This window comes from Carassius auratus, chromosome 19, assembly GCF_003368295.1.
Source record: "Carassius auratus strain Wakin chromosome 19, ASM336829v1, whole genome shotgun sequence".
NCBI classification, from domain to species: Eukaryota; Metazoa; Chordata; class Actinopteri; order Cypriniformes; family Cyprinidae; genus Carassius; species Carassius auratus.
In genome coordinates this window covers 23,701,943-23,724,369 of record NC_039261.1, presented here as the reverse complement: position 1 = coordinate 23,724,369, position 22,427 = coordinate 23,701,943, and the positions used below count along the sequence as shown (strand labels likewise).

Here is a 22,427-nt window from a genome sequence, read left to right as displayed (position 1 = left end):
GAAATAAAAGCCATCAAGATAAACCTTTAAAGTTTGAATGTTAGGCTACCTTAATGTCAGAATCTCTTTCTATAGCCTGTTTGTAAATAAGGAATATAATGTTTAAAGGAATATTTCACCTAAAAATCTAATTAGTTGAAACCCTTTGGCCATCCAAGATTTGAACAGATTTGGAGAAATTTAGCATTACATTCCTCTGCAGTGAATGGGTGCCGTCAGAATGAGGGTCCGAACAGCTGATAAAAACATCACAAAAATCCACATCCATTATGTCAATTACATCTTATGAAGTGAAAAGCTGTGTGTTTGGAAGAATCAAATCCAGCATTAAGGCATTTTCATTTTAAACCTTCACTTCTGGTCAAAATATCAGTCCATAATGGATAATAAATAACACATCCTCTAGTGAAAAAGCTTTTGTCCTCTCACATCAAAATCCACACACATATTTGTTTAGAATTGTTTTTTGGACTGTTTTCACTTGTAAACGGTGCTTGATCCGTGCACACGTTTCTCCTGATTCAGACTTTTCATGAATAGACGAGGCCTATTTTAGCTGGAAGCAACAACTGAGTTAAAACATGTTAATGATGGATTTGTTTCTTACAAGCATGCATCTTTATTTCATAAAAAAGTGAACTGATGGGCTGGAGTGGTGTGGAGTTCTTGTGGATTATTGTGATGTTTTTATCAGCTGTTTGGACTCTTATTCTGACGGCACCCATTCACTGCAGAGGATCCATTGGGTGAGCAAGTGAAGGAATGCAAAATTTCTCCAAATCTGTTGAAGGGTGAAGAAACAAACTCATCTACATCTTGAATGGCTTGAGGATGCGTACGTTTTCAGCTATTTTTTGGGTGAACTACTCCATTAACAGAAATAATATGTGACGTGGAAGCACTGATCATTTGTACTCGCAGACAGTCGGATCAGAAGGTTCCTTCGTCTGAGAAATTGTTTATAAAGTGCATAAATGGTATATTCTGTTCCAATTAATGTTGAACTATATTTTTTAGGAATCTTTTCTTGTACATCGACCATGGCAAATCAAATGCCTTCCTGCAGAGCATATTTCTCAACTAAATTGGATTCATTTCCAGAACCCAATATCCCATTTTAATGTTTTAGTTCAGCAAAGTATATTTCTGCAGTTAATATCAGCGAAACCCTGAACATGATAGAGTTGAAAATGACTAGATATTGTAGCAGCAAGAAAAGAGAATGAACTCTAACAGGGAAAACTGAGCTGTGATTAATGGCGCTCAAAGGCTTCGAGTTCTTCCTGTGAAATTCAGTAGATAATCATTGAGATGATCCAGTATGTCTTGTATTTAAGAACAAGGAACATCCCTTGGCGTTTTCTCTTGTGTCCCTTCCCTGCTATTGAATTACAGTGATGTTGTATTTCCCCCCTGCTGGAAATGTAATGCTCCCGCTGCGGGTCAGTCGCTAAGGGTTTAAGGTCCTGTTACATCCATGTGGTGGAAACGTGAGTGATAATCTTTATGCGACACTTTGTACTGGCTCTCTGCTGAAAGCCATAGGGGTTATATTCTGCACTTTTGTATCATTTAATTTCATGTAATTGTTCTTGTAATGGGTCTCATTCACTAAAAATGCACGTGGGATTCAAATTTGCTCTTATTCTTGTTCAGTCTAAGAAAAGTCTGTAAAAATAGGACCCTATGAAGAATTTGTTTGAATTTTTGAGAGAAATGTAATATTTTATTTAAGTATAAAATTAAGTATTTAAGCATTAAATTGCTTAAAAGTGACAGTGAAGACATGTATTATATATATATATATATATATATATATATATATATATATATATATATATATATATATATATATATATATATATAGAATAAAACAAGATCATAATAGAATACAAAAATATTTTTTATTAAATTATTAACAACACAACTGTTTTCAACATTATTAATAATCAGAAATGTTTCTTGAGCAGCGAATCAGCATATTAGAATGAATTAAGCTTTAAATCCTTTTAAAATATATTAAAAGAGAAAACATTTATTTTAAGCTGTTACAGTATTTCACAATATTAAAAATATTCTGTATTTTTGATCAAACATCAAAGCATATATAAATTCACACTATATATACTGTGTATATGAGATAAAAAGTGGGAATTGTGAGAAACTACCCTTTCTTATTGAATCAGAATCAGAATGAGCTTTATTGCCAGGTATATTTACACATACGAGGAATTTGTTTTCAGGATGGAAGCTCCGCAGTATAACAGAATGACAGCGACAGAACAAAAAAGCATATAATAAATGAACAAAATACAAAAAATACAAATAAGTAGATAAGGGATGACAAACTACTATCTATCTATCTATCTATCTGTCTGTCTGTCTGTCTGTCTACAGTTCAATTATGAAACTCTTCTGAGCAGCTGATTGGTTTACTTAAATCTGGTTGCTTCATCCAAACATTTGTTTGTTTCTATCTACTGTATGTAACCTGTTTATTCCTGACTTCTATCAAATCAGTTAATTGTAGTGTGCCATGGGATTTCGCTAACCCTCCCCCTTCCCCAGCTCCACCTGCCTAGATCTGCTCGGGGGAATCTCCCTATTTTCCTGGCAGCAGTCTGAATTCAAGTCACTGTTTCATATATTACATGCTTACTGATAAATGCTGGTAAAATTCATTCCAAAGAGTTGTCATGATTGAACTATGAATAGATATGCGTACATAGATGTACGTATTTGTCAGTTTACTTCTAACAAGCAAGTCGTAAGTAGTTCACGTGCACCAGATGAGCATCGTCTCTTCTTATTTACAACTGCACTATTTTGCAATCCACTTGATAGCCTATATTGTATTGGTTGGTATGTAAATGAGTTGTTGCATCTGTGTTCTTTAATTTACACATTGTCAGCAAATCACCCGCAGAAATTTCCACGCCCACCGGTGCTGTTTCGTAATTGCGTTCTCACGCACATTTGCCCTTTTTAGTAAACCTGGTCCATAGTTTGATATTAAAGCCCAATGACTGCTGTTGAATGACCTGAAAATGTAGATTTATTTCAGTAAATGTTCTGTGTGAACTGTAAAGCCAGCTTTCTACAGCGCATACTAGAACATGTCTCCATATTGAGCTATTTTAGCACAAAGTTTTCTATCATATATACCCTTTAAATTGGTTTAGAATCTAATATGAGCGAATCATCTTTATCACGATTATATAATGCTTTCTAATGGCTGGTATAACCGCATTAGTGTGTGGATGTTTTCTTAGGTGTCCTATAACTCTATCAGAATGTTTTCCACTGTAACTTTAGACCAAAACCTCACTGCATTTACGCTGAGTTTTTATCCCAACAGATGCTCGATCACACCGCCAGGCAACTCAGCTCTTGGAATAAATGTATACGTAACCGTGTATCGGTCACTGCATCTTTCGTCGTAACAGTCAGTCGTGGTTGGCGTTTCTCTCGACTTCCTGTCTAAGTGTTGGAGCGCGGAGTGCAGGTGACTTTGTAATTCAAGTCCTGGCGTGAGGTGACTCACGGTATCATCAGCTGCGCTCCAGGAGTCTGGCAAAACCTCGCTGGCTCCTGCAGATCCTCCTGCCAAGCTCCTGTCGTGAATTCAATTTTCTCAGTCCTGCTGAGAAGCTGAAAATATGTGAACGTGTACAGATGTTTCTATCGGCATGGCTCTGTCAAACTGAGAGGCTCTTGAACACAAACCTGCATTTAATTATCATTTAACAAGGGCTTTTCTTCTAAAGCAACTTGCTATGCACTAATTGAAAGGACAATTTGTTTAGCCTCTGGCTTTGCAATCAGCATGAAAACAAAATTGACCATATTTACTTGCTTAATGCATCTTGTTGTGAATGATTCATTGGTGCAAAATATACCAAAGTAAACAGTGTTGGTCTTTGCACTCTTTCATCAGAATGCATTAATAACATCATGAATGCATGCTTTTTTCAGAAACCTCTTTTCATGATCCAATCAATCCATGATGGATAATATCAAGCCCCATCACACATTTTTTTACTCGTTCATGCATTGATGCAAGTGTGTTGTGAACACCATTTGTGACCCTGGAGCACAAAAACAGTCTGAAGTCTCTGGGGTATATTTGTAGCAATAGCCAAAAAACATAGTTTGGGTCAAAATTATAGATTTTTCTTTCATGCCAAAAATCATTAGGATATTAAGTAATGATCATATTCCATGAAGATACTTTGTAAATTTCCTGCCATAAATATATACAAACTTAATTTTTGATTAGTAATATGCATAGCTAAGAATTAATTTTTAATAAATTCAAAGGTGATTTTCTCAATATTTAGATTTTTCTGGACCCTCAGATTCCAGATATCAAATAATTGTATCTCGGCCAAATATTGTCAGATCCTAATAAACTGTACATCACGGGAAATATTATTTATTCAGTTTTCAGATGATGTATAAAACAAATACAACACAAATAAAATAAAATAGAATAAAATAAACTACCACAATGTACGAACAAAGAACAGATACTGTGAGCACTGCTTATAGCAAGTATCAATATGACATACTAACACCATGTAAAAATCATTGAGACAATATTTATTTATCAGAAAAGTAGTAGAAATGGTAATATTGTGAAATATTATTACAGTTTAAAATAACTGTTTCCTGTTGTTATACATTTTTAAATACGATTGGCTACATTTATTATTAATAATTCAATTTTTAGTTAACAACAAAGACACTGGTTCAGTTGATGTTTAAGCAGTCTCATCAGCAACTGACAAGCCAATTAAATTGCTTATATATTTTTTTTAATTTTAGGAGTAGTGCACTAGTCATCTTGGCAGCCGAATGATTTGTTTGAATTTGCAGATGTGTCGCGCATCATTTGAACATGCATTAAAGTTTGACATTTGCTGCTACATGTAATGAATTGTATCTTACGCTTAAATCCTCACACACACACATTCACAAGACATACTCTCACTGGTGGACTCTCAAATACAAATCCGTCTTGACACTCGTATAGTAAACACGAAGTACAGCAGTGTGTCTCCAGAAGTCATACAGACGCTGACAGGTCTGCTGCTGCTGCAGTGTTCAGTGTCGAGTGTCCTAAAAACAGCAAAGACCCTTGTGTGTGTGTGTGTGTGTGTGTGTGTGTGTGTGTGTGTGTGTGTGTGTGTCGATCACAGGTAGCTATTGTAACACCAGAACAATGGCGACCGTGTAAACAGGTAGTGTCTGATGAACAAAACAGACTGAGATCTCCTCGAAGCATTAATCATCATCAGAGATGTCTTCTTCTGCAGGAAGTGAGTCATGGAGAAAGAGATATATTACACTAACTCGGACAGACCTTGGCCTTCTTCAGGACAATGGTCAAAAAATAGAGACTTCCTGTCTTTTCCTCACAGCTCTTTTATTTTAGACCTTTCCACTGCAGTTTGTCTCTCACATCCAGAGAAAACATTGTCTCAAAGTCTCTTTAAAGCCTACCTTCTATATTTTTCCTTTTTAAAGTATTTAATTTTGTTAAAAATACTAAATATGCAGATGCAGTCTATTTTACATTTACATTTACATTTAATCATTTAGCAGACGCTTTTATCCAAAGCGACTTACAAATGAGAACAATAGAAGCAGTCAGGTCAACAAGAGAACAACAACAGTATACAAGTGCCATGACAAGTCTCAGTTAGTCTAGTATAGAACGCATAGCCAGGATTTTTTTTTTTTTTTTCTTTTTTTTTTATTAATTAAATGAACAAAGACAAGAAAAGGAAAAGTACTGGTGTTAGTAGGTTAAGTGCAGGCGAAAAAGATGAGTCTTTAGACGATTCTTGAAAATTAGTAAAGACTCAGCTGTACGAATTGGGATTGGGAGGTCATTCCACCAGCTGGGCACAGTCCAGGAAAAGGTCCGTGAGAGTGATTTTGAATTTCATTTATATTTAGTAATCAGGCATGTGATCTGCCAAATACCAAAAAAAAAAGAAGGAAAACCTGTTTTCCCCTCATTTAGTTTGCCTTTATAATAATAATCATAATAACAATAATAATAGTAATAATAATAATAATAATAATAATGATTTATTATTAGGGGGTTCAAGCATGTCTTGCTGAAACCCTTTTGTAATTGTAAAGATTATTATTATTATTATTTATAATAATAAATTAAATAAGTAGAATATATTACTATTACATAATAAAGTATGCATAAAATATATAATTATTACAATGTTTATCAACAACAACAATAATTATTATTTAAATTTTACAGTAATAACACTATTATTTCAACAGTAATTTATATATTTATTTATTAGTTTGGTTTTTAAAATGTAAAGATTAATTATTTACAAATTATTATTATTATTATTATTAGTGTTATTTCAAATTATAAGACATAAATCAATAAAAAATAGTATTTACTATGTATAATAATAATAATAATAATAATTTAATTTTACAGGAAAAAAACTAATATTTGAATACCAATATTCTTTGTTTTCAAACGTTAGATGTTAGTAACTGCAGGGAGCCTTTAAAGCTTAGCATTTTTCACAATCCTCATGTTGGAAAATTTTTTTGCATCCTGACTATCAATGGCTGTTTGTTCAGCCAAATAGCAGGCGTGTTCAAGAAACCTGTTTGCAATCATTTTAATAAAAAATATATTTATTTTCTTCCCATTTCCAAAGACATCACACATTTTAAGTTTTAGTTTTCTTCGAGATTCGATGTCAGGAATTTGTCATTTTTAACGAAGTCAGCACTCAAGTAAATGACTCTGCTGTCACTAATAAATTACTGTACAGCAGCGCTTCTGAATGATTTTTATTAGATAAGCTGCGAATTTACTCTCGAAAAAGACATGCCTATAAAGTCACTCTATATGCATATTCACAAAATGTGCGTCACTTAACTCTAAATTATAAGTTTTCAGCCTGGCCGAGAGCCTTTAGAAATGAAATGTCAGTACTGTATGTTCTGATTAGTATGATTTTGAAGAGTTGGAGAGCATTTTTGTTCACATCCCTGAATTTTAAACCATAGTTGGGACCCTGTATGCAACATCTCATTTTTGAGATGAAAGCACTCAAGTGTAATTTTCTTCTTTGGCGCTGCCGTCCTCATCACATGTGCAAAACTCAGTATTCTGTGTCTGCATTCATCAGCAAGATATTATAAGAATAGTTTCTGTCACTTCTATCATCATTTACTCACCCCTTTGTTGTTCCAAACAGTGTGACTTTCTTTTTTCTTTACAAGTACAAAAAGAGAACATTCATGCAGCTTTATTATATCCAACCCAAAAGATACTCAACCTTAGAGCATCCAGGATTTAGAAGAGTTTGTTTCTTCATCAGAACAGATTTGGATTAACGTAGCATTCCGTCACTTGCTCAGCAGTGGATTCTCTGCAGTGAATGGGTGCCGTCAGAATGAGAGTCCAAACAGCTGATAAAAGCATCACAGCGATCCACATTGCTCCAGTCCTTCAGTGAATGTCTAGTGAAGCAAAAAGCTGTGTGTTTGTAAGAAACAACGTTAAACGAGTCACCTATACATGAATACACAAGTCGTCTTGTTTGAATCAGGGGAGAAATACCACAGATCAAGCACCATTTACACGCATTGTTGGTGGATTTTCAATAGAGAAAGTGTTCTGCATCATAGACTCAATTGTGCCCAGAACCTAAAGTTAAAATGATTCATTGATGGATTTATTTCTTACAATCACTTTTAAATTGGATTACTTGTGGATTTTTATGATGTTTTTATCAGCTGTTTGGACTCTCATTCTGGCGGCACCCATTCACTGCAGAGGAGCCATTAGTGAGCAAGTGACGTAATGCTAAATTACTCCAAATCCGTTCAGATGAATAAACAACCTCTTAGATAGACTGAGGGTGAGTTAATCTTAAATTTTGGATGAACTATTCCTTTAAAGTCTTCTGAAACTTTTTTTTTTTTAGGAAGCTTGTCATTGTAAAGTAACTTTCATATCAAACTGACACAAGCTGCCATCAACGATGTCTAACCTTCACATCGAATTTTTAATTTTTGGTTGAACTCTGCCTATTAAGCATGGTAATGTGATGTAAAAATAAGGAAGGCACAATACACACATCGTCTTAAGCCTTGTTAACCCAGAAAACTTTTTTTAATTAATCAGTGCATGCATAATTAATGGGTGTTTAATGCCTAGTAGGCTAAATGTTTTTCCAGTGTCGTTGCTGCTCATCATTTGAGGACATCTTCCCATTTTCATCAGTTTGAAGGTGTTTTTTGACTGCTGTATGACTCTGTGTGTGTGTGGGTTTGTGTGTTGGTGTCTAACTGTATGTTGATGTGATTAATGAGAGAGGAAAATGCAGGGCACGTGGTGTCATAACAGCAGTTAGCAAATCCCCATATGCTGTATGGAACTGAGGGACAGCAGCAAACTGTACTCATACTGGGATGTTTTATAAAGAGAAGCTGAAGACGAGAAAAGGGCAGGAGCGAGATATTGGAGAGAATACTAAACAGAGGTTCCTTTTAAAGCTGGATTCCATTTAAATCCAAATAGAAGGAAACAAAAAAAAAAGAACAAATAAGATCTTGTAAGATGTGGAACCGTGAGGAAGTAGTTCAAAGAGGTAAAATGGATTAGTCACTGCTTTTGTGAAAGAAATTGTGTCTTTTCTTGTTTCATTTTTGATGATACGCTCTTGCAAGTGTTTTTATATTCTTATTGAAATTCAGCTCCTAGTCTTCGTTTCCACATCACTAATACAAGAGAGAGCATCTGATTTTACTTTGAGTTATTTTGGTGCATTAGGAAATGAAGATATTGACAGGCGGAAATCAAAATGTTCTTTCTTTCACACCGTTTTTATTTTTTATAAAGGTCAAGAAGTCATCATAAAAGTCAATGAATTGTAACTGCTGGAAAAAGTATATACTGGCTTCAATAATGCATTATCTTTAGTGGTATTTTATCTGGGGATTGAAAGAAAACTGCTATGAATGACAGATAATTTTAATAATTCATTATATTTATATATTTGTAATTATATTTTCGCTGTTAATTTTGGTGTTGTTCATGTATAAACTATATCTGATTTAATAGTAAATATTATAATTAAACAATACATTTTATTTTAATATTTGTATTTTTATTAATAAACATTATATATTTGTAATAATTTATCACGGTTGGATCCAGTGTTATTATTGTAAGACTACAGTACATGCTTAACTAAATAGTATAATTATATAGTGAATGTAATATTTTAATTTTACTACATCATATTATTGAAATATTTTTAAGAATTAAGAATTGTTATATATTTTTTAAATGATATGATGAGTTATATTCAGTGTTATTAAAGCAAAAGCTTTATGCTGTAATAGTAAATGTTATGATATGATGGTGTAATTAATGTAAAAATGATATAGTAGATGTTGCAATCAATACATTTTATTTAAAAAAATTAAATGCTTTTTTAATATTTAGTTATTTTCAGTGTTATTAATATAAAATGGATGCTTTAACAAATATTACTTTTTGATATATTTATTTAAATAAATAAAATTCATAATTTATTAATAATCACTATTAGCATGCTATTATATTAATATAAGAATTGTATATTTTAAATAATAATTAAATATTGTATTTTATTTTCATAAATATTTATTTTAATTTATTTAATTCAACAGCGCAATCTTGGAGATGCATTCCAGCTTTAAATGGGGATCAAACCCTCCTGGTATTAAAGGGGTCATATGATGTTAATATAGTTTTTACAAAGCTCATCGGTCTGAAAAGCGAGGTGCGCTCTGATTGGCCAGTGCATTGTGATGCCGAATGCCTCAAGCGTGTGGCAGAAATGTTAAGCCCCTTGCTGTACTGTGATGCGTGTCCAGGTCAGAACACCGGCGCTACAAGACAAAAACAATAAAACTCATTACAAACAAGCCATTTGTTACATCATCCCTTCACAGTGTTCATTGCTCCCTACTCCCTGAGCAGAAGTTTACTTCACTTCGTAACATTCATTCCTGGATTTGCACTGTGCAACATCTTCACACAAGGTCAAGTGTGATATCATATACCTCTGTAAATAAATACAATTTAAATTCATGTCTCACACACTTAACTGCACTTTGAATGGAACATACATGTTTGCTTCGAACTGGAATCATGGGGGAATATCATGTGATGTCAACTTTGCAGTGCACTTACGTTCAAATAGAACAAACGTCCAAAGCCATAAGAGAAACATACAAAATGTGCAGAACAGGGGCTCATGAGGACTGGAATTGAGAACCGCTGCTCTACACTGTTCAAAACTCGCGTTTGAATCATCAGTGGCAAATCCTTTACATAAGTAAACGTACTTACAGACTGTGAGTCAGAACGGTCGGCATTGTAGTCTTCTCTCCCAGGACCAGGAACAGTCCTCTGTAGCCGCACTGGGTTGTACATTAAAATTAACTCAAATCATATATAGGGAATTTTAATAATTAATCAGGAATAGGATTAATATATATATCTCATATGACAGTTACATTAAAATTATTGAAGATGAAAAATAGGTCAATTGTATATATCAATAACTCATAACAAGGCACTGTAATTTACTCATTAATATGTCAATATCCCATTCTTCATATCAATTAAAGTGATATCTCTTACTGTGAATTACCGCAAATCAAACAGTGGTTTGTCCAGCAAACGGTTGTAATATTAACTTATCAACTTTCAATAAAGTTATCACTTCTTATAATTCCAGGAAAAATGGTTTATGGCCATGAAACCATTCTACTGTCTTTATAAAATTTAGATTACTGAAAAGTAACAAGCTCTGTAGCTAAGATCAAAAACAGCATGTACAAAGTTTACGCCTTCTTTTTTTGCTTGAACATTCTTGTGGCGTTATGCAAATCTTCCCACATCGTGAGGTAGACATGTGGGGGCGTGTTTAAACGAGACGTTTCGGGGGGGCGTGGACAAGTCTTACAATTTATAAAGAAAATCTCTTTGGATTTGAGACTTTAGTCTTTGCTACTTTACAGATTTTCTTTATTCACCAAGAGCTTGTAACACTCCAAAGAGAAAGGAAAACTTGAAATCGCATCATATGACCCCTTTAATAGTTTAGGTTCAGATTTGTTAAGAAATATAATATTGCAAAAGCATGAATACATAACTTCTTCTCACTGTTTGTTTGCAAGGCTGGTGACATTCTTGTGAACGTGTCTTTCGTGATTTTTTTCTTTCTGAAATGAATGTTGAGTGTTAAGTTCACGGCTCAGAGGCTTTTTTGCTGCTGAAGTGGGGTCAGATGAAGGTGTCGTGTTTATTCATCATGCCTCGCACCTCCAGTCTGCCTGTAGTCTGTGCTATTTATAGTCATGAAGGATGCAGACATTAAAAACAGAAACCTTCACTGAAAAGACTCTCGAGACTCTCAGTCCTTGGGAATATAAACCGTAAACTGTAGGTCCCATCGACCTGCTCAGAACTACAAATGAAGCTTTGAATTTCCACTTTGGGGAAGCTACTATGATTTGTGCGATCGTTCTATGCAGTAGTTTTATAAATAGCATTGCCTGCTCACTATTTTTAAGTCCCAGTGGTGCTTTTCGCTCTAAACTGGTGCATGCTGTCACTTCACATTGCAGATCACTGCATTCATACTGCATCCCTCCTGTTCTCTATGCAGTCTAAGACTTCTCTCTGTGTTTTACCACAGGTTGAATTAAGGCTGGACAGTGGTGATGTCACTGCAAAGTAAGTTTAATCTTTTAAGGATTGCTAAGTTTCATGTTTTAAAATGTTCTTTTCATCTATTTTCTTAAATGTACCTTTTTTGTTATATTGGATATGATATACAGATATAAACTGGCATGAAGATATAATAAAATCCAAACATCAGAGTCCAGCGTTGCCATTTAATGTGGATTCATATTAATACAAATGAATAAATTATATTGACAGCAGAAAAAATTAAGTGAATAAAATTAGCATAAATCTCAATGTCACAGCATTTCATTCTTTCCTCGTTTATATTTTAATAAGAGCAACACATGAGCTGCATGTGAAATTTTTTTTTCACAAGGTCAGTGTCAATAGTTTGCATATTAGTTTTATATTAATGTTGTAATTTAATTGAATGTGTGTTTATATATATATATAAATATAAATACACATTAAATTTAACAATTTTATTTAACAATAATTATTCTTTTTATTATGATTAATATTATTATTAAAAATTCATGTAGCCTTTAATTGCATAATTTAATAATATATTCAATAATTATATAATAATTACAAATTATATATATATATATATTAGTATGCCAAAACCCAGATTCGAACCCCATCTACACCAATACAGCTAATGACAGCTGGAGTTTCTTTTGTAGTGTTGACTAGCCAAATCACACATTTGTGGGTGGAGCAAGTGTAAATAGCCTCTGCCAACAAGACGGGCTATTTGCACTTAATGTAAATAGACACTCTGGAAAATATACGATGCTGAAATCCCACAAATTTGAATTAGCTAATTATTTTTAGTGAAAACACATCTGCTGACTCTATTTGAAATGAAGCGCTAAGCCTTTGTCAAATATTGACTAATACTCCTGCTCATCTCCTGCAGTGAGTGAGGCAGAGGGCGCTGTGAAGGTGGAGGAGTGGCAGCAGACGTTTTACGCCCCAGACTCTGGCATTCAGTCGGGAGCCACCACCATTCGAGATGAGGACAGCGTCAGTGCCAGCGCTGGCGAGAACGCCACAGGTAATGCGTGCTCTCCAAAGGTCTCCATCCGCCTCTCTGCAACATTTTGATGAATTATATGACCCGAGGATCTCCGAAATTTCACATTCGAGTCAGTGGCATGTAGCCCTTCCACAAGGGCTGTGTCGTTGGACTTGTGCAACATTCAGAATGTGTGTTGTTGTTTTTTTTGCGGTTGCTTTCTTAGACATAAAAAGTACACAGTCTATGTAAGGATATACATTAAAGAGATAGTCACCCAAAAATGAACATTTGTTGTTAATTTGTTCACCCTCAGGCCTTCCAAGATGTATTTGACTTTCTTTCTGCTATTGAACAGTACAGATTTTAAGTTGAAACTGTGGTCCCTGGCAGGGCCATTGCTAATGGTGTGTAAGGTGCTGATGATTATAGTGGCCCACGGTAGAGGTCTTCACAGTGCACCCGAGACCCGTCGACCCCGGTAATGCTTGCAGACTTGACACACTCATGTTTAATATATTTCAAATCAGCAATACAATCTGAGGTGAACTGTCACATGAATGTTTTCTATGACGCTCAAATTGCGTTAAAGCATTTTAGGTTGATACAGCTAGCACGCATGTGCAGTCATGTTCTATGGCAAGCAGTGAGGGACACTTCGACCGCCAAACCGCGTTTTATATTTTCTCCCATTTTTATAATAGCTTTTGAAATAATAGACGGGTCCGGGTCGGTTCGGTGTAGTACATTATGGGTCTCTGTTGGATTCGGGCACGAATTTTTGGACCCGTGAAGACCTCTAGCCCACGGCTGAAGGAGGTCCCCCGGCGATCTCAACCAACTGGCTGAGGCTGATCAGGACAGTTGACGGGCCACTGCTGCCCATCATCACGAAAGCTTATCATTTTCACGTGTTTTTAAGCCTTATCAATTTAAACATTCAAAAGAGTTTAAAGCATTCAAACACAAGACACGGTTACAGACTACTCGTGCGCTGTGTTCGGTGCGCACGGAGAGCCACATCTCGCTCTCCTTCGCAAAGTTTGCGTCCTGCACCTGAACGAGCAAATACAAATCACAGTTTAAACAAACAGAAAAAGATGTGAAAGTGCCCAATTCAGTGTTCATGGTGTTCATGGCTCACGCAGAGAGAAGCGTCTCAAAGCGTCTCAAATTGAACACCAGATTTGCCTCTTCTTGCTCTTGTTCCGACAAATATATACAAAATATGTCAAAATACCCATCTTGGAAAGCATTTTGAGTAGTTGAGCAGTTTGAAAAAAACTGTCGGTTATGTCTTAAGTAAAAGTAAACAGTTGAGAAAGAAATCGGATGAGTATCATTATATTGGATGCATTGTCTCTTAAAGTGACCAGGCCTAATTTACTGCTGTCGGTGTCCTTAATGTTAATTCAAGAAAATGGAAGAAAGAAAATCACGCACTGCTCTTGACTGAATTACTTTATAGTTTTAACAATAATTAATCCAGTCAAACCAAAAATTATTCGGACACCAGATATAATTTTTTTATTATTTTACTAGTGGGTGCAGGGCACTATAGTTTATGTAAGTGAGTATAGCTAAATAAAGTAAGCGGTGACGTATTATACCCAAAAATTCTTCATACAGTGGTGGACTACCAGTAAAATTTATTTAAAAAAAAATAAAATAAATTGTTACTAAAAATTATTCAATAACTTTGACCTGACCATGTTTTGCCTTTGTATTTTTTCTTTAAGTGCTAATGCGACCTTTTTATTCCACAGACTGAGCAAAATAAAGCATTGCTTGCTAATTGGTCAACAAATTATTGATAGTTGTGTAAATTTTGGTCTGACTGTATATTTCTACATTGAAGACTATGCAGTGCTATTTTACATTTAATTATTCGGTTTCTGTACCTGGACACCTACAAACTTGAAAAAAACTTAAACATTGTGTAAATAGCACAAATAAATAATTAAATAGAACGAACGAACATACAAATTAAACAATTTTAAACAGGGCTTGTACAAGCCCCGCTGACCCCCAGCTACAGCCCTGGTGATAAAAAAAAATGAAATTAGCAGCTACCGGCACTTTGAGAGTCAAAAAAGCATATACGGGCAACACAAAATGAAAACCTGTGGCTCCTGATGATATATTGAGGTCTTATGAAGCGAAACGATCAGTCTGTGCAAGAAACTGAACATCATTTACAACATTATTATCTATAATCCAGAGTCTCTGGCAAACGGTCAAAGTCAGTTCGCAAACAAATCATTCTTTTGAATCGGTTCTTTGAACCAGTTCACCAAATCAGACTGAAGCATGTGCAGCAAAGATCTACAAGTAACTTGATCAAAACTCACTTTCGGACACCTGACAGTCATTCTGACTCGAAATTAGCCAAAATACCAGCGTATATGATCCTATGATGCTGATTTTATGCTTTTTCCTCCAACAATCTGAACTGAGGAAACAGTTTGGTTTGTTCACTTTATGCGCTTTAGACATGTAAAGCATCCACTTATTGGTTGCTTTAATATAATTGTGTGTACGTGATGTCATTGCATGATTACATAAACAAACTATTGAACTGAACAAGTTAATAGAAGTGAAGTTTCCGAAAGAGTTTCACTATTTTCCTGTGGCTCTGGATTACAGGGAATAATGCTGTGAATAGTGTTCAGTTTCTTGCTTCATAAGACCTAAATATATATCATCAGGATGCACGGGTTTTAATTTGGTGTTCCCTGATATACTTTTTTTATTCTTAAAAACCAATAGCCATTGAATTGCATTATTTGAATCATCAAGAACACAGTAACAGCTAAAAATATTCTTTACTGTTTAACGCCAGAAAAAGGTCACCTACATCTTTGATGGACTGACGGTGAGTAAACTAACAGCAAATATTCATTTTTGGGTGAACTTTCCCTTTATTGCTTTCATCTCTACGAGATGCATATTAAATGTACCTGTGGTTTTCTCATTATTCGTTGTTGTCATGGTGCATGTCGTCACTTGTAAATATCTGGGGATTTTAAAATAGATTCTTCACTATGGCAGCATGTGTGCTTGCATAGTTTGGAAGAGAGCTGCAAATTTATTGTCCTCCCAGAGCCAGTGACATTTAGAAACTCATCCAAACACTCAGTTCAGTAGGTTCACTTTTTATGGTTTGAGCATTATTGCTATCACAACAGAACCTCCGTAGACCCCTTTCAGACGCTCGCGATGCTTCCAGCATGGATTGCACTTTATTCGGAGAGTCACAGGCGCGCTGCCATTATTCCCACCTCTGGTTCTCTGGTGTCAATCTATTCTGTTATTAAATGTGCCCTTAACCACCTTTGTACTGCATCACTCTACAAAATAATGTGTGTTATAATATTATAGCATACGAAATCTAATTGGACAAGCCACGTTTGAGCTCCTATAGATGGTTAAATATCTTATAAGTGCACACCTGTGACGGCACAGTGATTCTAGATTAATTCACCAAGTCTGCACAATTAGATACAGTCAGTTATTGTCAGAAGAAGCAATTAATAATAATAATAATAATAATAATAATAATAATATATTAATCAGTGAAAGAAGGGATAAAGGTAATATTTTAATAAAAATAATAGCATTATTATTATTATTTATTATTATTTGTATTACTATGTGAAGCCGAAGTGTGATACAGAAAGTCCCAAAAATTGTAGCACTGATTCGGAAACATAATTTAATAATAATAATAATAAATATAGCTGCAAGCAGCGATGGCGGGCTCAAGCCACCAATGCCATCACCACCCCGGTGGCATCAGGTAAACTGTGCCCAGTGGGCACATGCATTCACAATATCCCTCTGGCAGTGAGGTTTCAAAAGGATATGGCAGTTAAAGAGTTAATTCGAATCATCTAGACTTTACAATCACATTCACAGAACAATATATATATATATATATAACTTTAGTAACACTTTACAATAAGATTTCATTTATAAACATTATGTTAACATGAACAATATTTATATAGCATTCATTGATGTCAGTTAATATTCCAAACTTAAACATTAAAACATTGTTTTATTGTGATTTTTTTCCAAGCACATTTTACCAATTCCAAACCATATCAATCTTAATAACTACCATTATTTTTTATTTAATCATTTATGAGTGCTATACAATAGTCCAGGAAAGCTGGAAGAGAAAAACTCCTTATATTCATGTCTGCAGAATTATTAGGCTTGTTTTCTTTTACAGATGAAATGCGCTAAAAAAGAGTTTTAACTCAAACTGTAAAGTCGAAAGTTATGAAATACCCATGAGAAATATCAAACACAAATGCAATACAGAAATGGATAAGATAAGACTTGACCATTGTACAAAAAATTCTGACTGGGTCATGAGGTCAGAAAAGAAGAAGAAAAAAACAGGTCAAGAAGAACTGACAAAAAGAATTGCAAAATAATTAGGAATTCATGTGAATATACATTTTTAGTCAATTCTGCAAGACAGAGTTTCAGGAAAGGAGATGGAATAAAAATGAGCTCCTGAATCTTAATCCTGGATTCTGGAAGATATATTCCTCAAACCATCGAACAAGAGGAGGTGGTGCTGGTCCTTCACGAGTCACTCTAATCTGTTCATAAAGCCTATATATAAAGACTTAATATATAGTATTTCACAATACTTCATGGTATTCTAATTAAATCATTTTTTGGAATCTTAGATCTCTCAGAACCTGACACATTGTAATTCTGAGACTCCAGGAAAATGGCAGTTCTGTAAAATGTTGGCACTGGAGACTAAATGCTCCCTGATAGTTTCACACCTAATTCACTTAACACACACACAAACAAACACGCACACACACACACACACACACACACTACCCGCAGCGACAGAGGGACAGAGTGACATCCGATGTATGATAGTTTTTTAATTTTCTATCATCCATATAGTGTTGTATAGTCGTGGAACTATAAGGTGTGCATTATAGCTGACACCTACATGAACACATTACAATTGTTTTGTGACTGCAAGTCTTTCTTCTCAAATGCTATTGAGCTTCAAATTTGCATTTGAGCCCATGTGAAAAAGTAGCATAATTTACATATGACTTACAGTTTGTTGTAATAAATATCAAACATTCAAATTAATTGTGCATTATAGCTGTCACCTAGATGAACAATTACAGTTGTTTTTGTAAGTCATTCTCTTCAAATGCTACTGACGTTAGAAAAGTGTATAACAATATCACATGTAATTTTAGAGACCGTCCCTAGATTTGAGACTCTCGAATGTCCAATGTCAAGACAGCTTTATGCATGTTTTTTTTTTCTTTAGTTTTCTTTTCTCTGTGCCGGATTGCTGATGTCCTATACCCAGGCATAGATGTCCATCCATCAATTATGAACATTCAGCCGCAAACATGAGGTGTGAGCGGTCGCGAGCGCGGATGGGCGAATGGCGCATGTTGGTTTTTTTTTTTTTTTTTTTTTAGCAACTGGGATGGTGCCCCCTCTGGGAGTTGGTGCCCTACGAAGACTGCATACTCTGCATATAGGGAGTGGTGGTACTATCTGGAAGATATATTCCTCAAACCATCGTACAAGAGGAGGTGATGCTAATCCTTCAAGAATCGCTCAAAAGCTATTCAAGTGTACGGTTTCCTTTTATTGCATCTTGAAATAAATATTTCTGAATTCTGAATCAAACTGGGTTGTGTTTATTTATTTATTTTATGAGACAACTGAGACTTTAATCTCCTTTGTAATATATGTGTTTTTGAACCAAGAACAATTTATTTATAGATGTATTACTGCTTAATAATATCTATTATTAAGGGAAAAGGCTTTATAATCATGAACTATTTACTAATGCTTAGCTAATGAGTGCAGTTATTATAAAGTGTTACCAATGCATTTACTAATGTTAACAAATTAGACATTATTTTACAGTGTTACCAAATCCTTAAATAATTTATTAGCATTTTGTAATGATTTTAATGACCTATAAGCATTTGTGAAATAGTTTTGCTTGCATTGCAGCTTTATCTGTCAGTTGAAGAGTTTTACTGTTACATCCATGAGATTAATAAATGTCATGTCAAAGGTTGTCATAGGTCAGTATCAAATGAGTTTGAAATTATTATTTGTAGCACAAATAAGGATTCTTAGGATGTTTTTAAATCCCTAAAACTGTCAGAAAAGGATAAGGCCTAAGAGATTTCTTAACCTGTAATGAAAGGAAAAAAACGCTACCATTAGCAACAACAAAAACAATAAAATACAGATTTTTTTCCCCCTGATTATTAAAGGGATGATTAAGTCTCTCTCTCTCTCTCTCTCTCTCTCTCTCTCTCTCTCTCTGCCAGACAGCCCCTCCCTACAGTCCACACACACTGTCAGTCACCAAAGATTCACAGTCACCAACCCCCTCCCTCTCCCCCGCCCTTTTCTCACACAGACAGAGTGGCCAAAGTGAGATCATGTCAGTTGAGAAGTCTGACAGTTTTCACATTTTCTTTTATCCATACAGTGTTGTAAAGTCGTGAAACTATGCATATTTCCTCAGAATGATTTGATGTCTATATGAAAAAATGCTTTGAAGTGTTTGGAAGCTGCAATTTAAACATACAAGACAATTAATATTTCCCTTTTTACTGTCATTTCAAAAAATCACCACGACAAAAACATTCAAGCTATCCAAATTCATTCGCATCTGTTGTGTAAGATTAATTATTTAAACAGTGGTAAAAGAGGATGTGGTGCTGATCCTTCAAGAGTCACTTAAAACGTATCTGTCCATAAAGCCTATAAATAATTATTCTTAATATACAGTTCACAATATTTCAGCTTGTTATTCTAATTAAGTGAGGGTCATTTTATCAGTAAAATACATAAAATTCATATTATTTTTCTTTGAAAGATTTCTATAAATGATTTAAATCATACTTGTTTCTACAATAATTATTTAAAAGTAATCCTATAGCTCCCTCTGGTGGCCATTATTGGTACTAAGAATTGCAAGCTTGATTTATACGTTATGATAGTTTTAATTTTATGCTGGCTCTTGAAAATGACAAAGCTATGAAACTTACTGTGCTTCCTTCAAATGATGACTTCTACGTATATAAAAAATTAGGAAGAGTTTGGAATGAAAAAATTTAAAGATATAGTAAAATAACTATTGTATTTTTTTATGTTACTTTAATAAAACGCTATGGCCACACCATTTAAGCTCTCCTAAACCCATTCAAAATTTAACATCTCAGTATATTGGCTTCATGTTAAAAAAAGTTTGGTGTGAACTACTTGTGTCTTCTTGGAGGAGTATGAATTCATTTACAGGCTGATTTTATTATAAATCCACAATACAATTTCTGAGTCCTGTATCAATCTGTGTTGTTGTTTTTTTTTTTTTTTTTTTTTTTTCATAGGAAGATAACTGATCCTTTACTCTCCTTTTTAATAAATGTGCTTATAAACCAAAAACAAGCTATTTATAGCTGTATTTATAAACTGCTTACTACTGACTATTAATATTGGGACAAGGCTTTATAAAGCATGAACTGACTATTTACTTTTTGAGTTTGAAATTATTATTTGCAGCACAAATAAGGTTTTTTAGGATTTTAAAAAATCCCTAAAACTGTCAGAAAAGGATAAGGCCTAAGATTTCTATGTGAGTGGCTACATTTATTATATTAATATATACATTAATATATTATTGTTTTTATAACTATAATGCATAAACTATGAAATTATACAAAATGTATAAAAAAGTACAACAGTTATTGTTTTCCAATATTTTTAATTTTTTTTTTTTTTTACATTTAAAAAAATTAGCCTACTGCAATCATTCTAAACAGCTTGAATAAAACCTGTTAATATTTATTATAGACCACTGTAACTGTGTATAATCTAACAAACAAGTTTATTATGAAAATAAAAGTGTGTACACCAGATAAATTGGACGATAAAGAAATTGCTAACAATAGTATAATAGAGCATGTTTTATGTTTTTAGGCGTTTAGATGCAGAAATGGACAAATAAAATGTAATTGATTTAATTAAATATAGATTAATTCTTGTTAGAGCAAAATAATAAATAAATACGCACACATTAAAAAAGCAGCCAAGATGAATGAATTTCATTTTTTATATAGATTAAAATTGAAGACAGAAGCAGCTGGAATATGCGGTCACTTAATATTAAAATCCAGTAGATCCACTTCAGATTTATTTCTCAAAAGTTTATGTTCACGTGGCGGTTTTCGTTTATATTCGCCAAGCTATTTTGAAATAATCTTGTCCGTTATGTGTTCGTCGTACGACGAAAGGCAGAATCCTGCAGCTCGAGAGATATATGTTATTCTGCCAGTCGCGCTTTCAAATAGTCTCGCACACTTAAACGGGTCACAAACACCTGCATTTAGCTCTTGTTGTGTTATAATCGGTGTATTGTGTGCATTGGTGGCAATATTTTACTTAAAAAAGCTCTTAAACAAGAATGAATTCGTTTGTTTTCAGCTCGTAACACTACGCGCTGATCGGAGCGGTGATTTCAGATAGGCAGCCGCAAATAATTAATTTTTACACAAACAGTTCAAAAACATCTGAATTTAGCTCTTGGTGTGTTCTTATTGGTGAATTGTGTGATATCGCTGCAATATTTTATTTGTAAAAGCTATAAAACAAGAATAAACTCGTTTTTTCTGAGCTTGTCATTCCACACGCTCATGCTCAGAGCGGTGATTCATCTCTCGTGTTTCTCACGTATCACTGACTAGACATCAATTATTAATGAGCCCTGACCCGGTAATAATCAGATATGTTGGTTTAGCTTGTCAGTGTGATTTAAATCTAAGTATTTATTTGTATTTTAACCGATTTAAAAGTGAAACCAAAAGAGAGTCTCCTCCCTTTTTTACTCCGGGAATTGCACCTATAGGGGCGCTATTTCTCTCAGACAATGGAAGTCTGAAGCACACACACTCAAACAGAGGGACAGAGTGAGATGAGATGTCTGACAGTTTTTTAATTTTCTGTTATCCATACAGTGTTGTAAAGTCGTGAAACTATGCATATTTCCTCAGAATGACTTTTTCATCTGTATGAAAAAATTCTTTGACGTGTTTGGAAGCTGCAATTTAAAAATACAATAATGATTCCCTTTGTAAGGTCATTTAAAAAAATCACCACGGCAAAACCATTCAAGCTATCCAAAATCCATTCACAATTTAAGTTCCTATCAGAAATACAGATGTGTGTTCAGAGTTTTGTGAAATTCTAAGTATGTTATTTGCCTCAAAATCACCTGAGAAATATTCCAGTTTGACATGTTGCCACGGCAACAATTTTTTAGATATCAATATCCCCCTTGCAGATTTATATCAGCTGTGTTTTAACATTATTCTGATGAAGTTTGAAGCAAATCGAGTAATAATAAGATGCTGAATTCAAATCATTTTGAAAATGACACACTTCCTTCTGCCAGTTGGTGGCGCTATAACTTTGACTCCTAATAGTCACATATATGCGATCGACATCATACAACGAATAATCTGATGAAGTTTGATTAAAATCAGGAAATGTATGTGGATGGTATTAGACATTTCCTGTTTCTCATTTCTCGCCATAATTTCAAAGCCTCGCCACGAGCAAACCGTTTGAGAT

General features: G+C 34.2%; 1 protein-coding gene across 1 annotated transcript in view; it reads left to right on the top strand.

The window, feature by feature from the left end:
- LOC113119864 (junction plakoglobin-like) overlaps positions 1-22,427 on the top strand; it is a 73,639-nt gene that overhangs the window by 24,243 nt on the left and 26,969 nt on the right. The window contains exons 2-3 of the mRNA XM_026289575.1: positions 11,760-11,797; positions 12,672-12,809. Coding sequence (XP_026145360.1) covers positions 11,785-11,797; positions 12,672-12,809 — 151 coding nt within the window. The 5' untranslated portion in view covers positions 11,760-11,784. The remainder of the gene's footprint in view (positions 1-11,759; positions 11,798-12,671; positions 12,810-22,427) is intronic.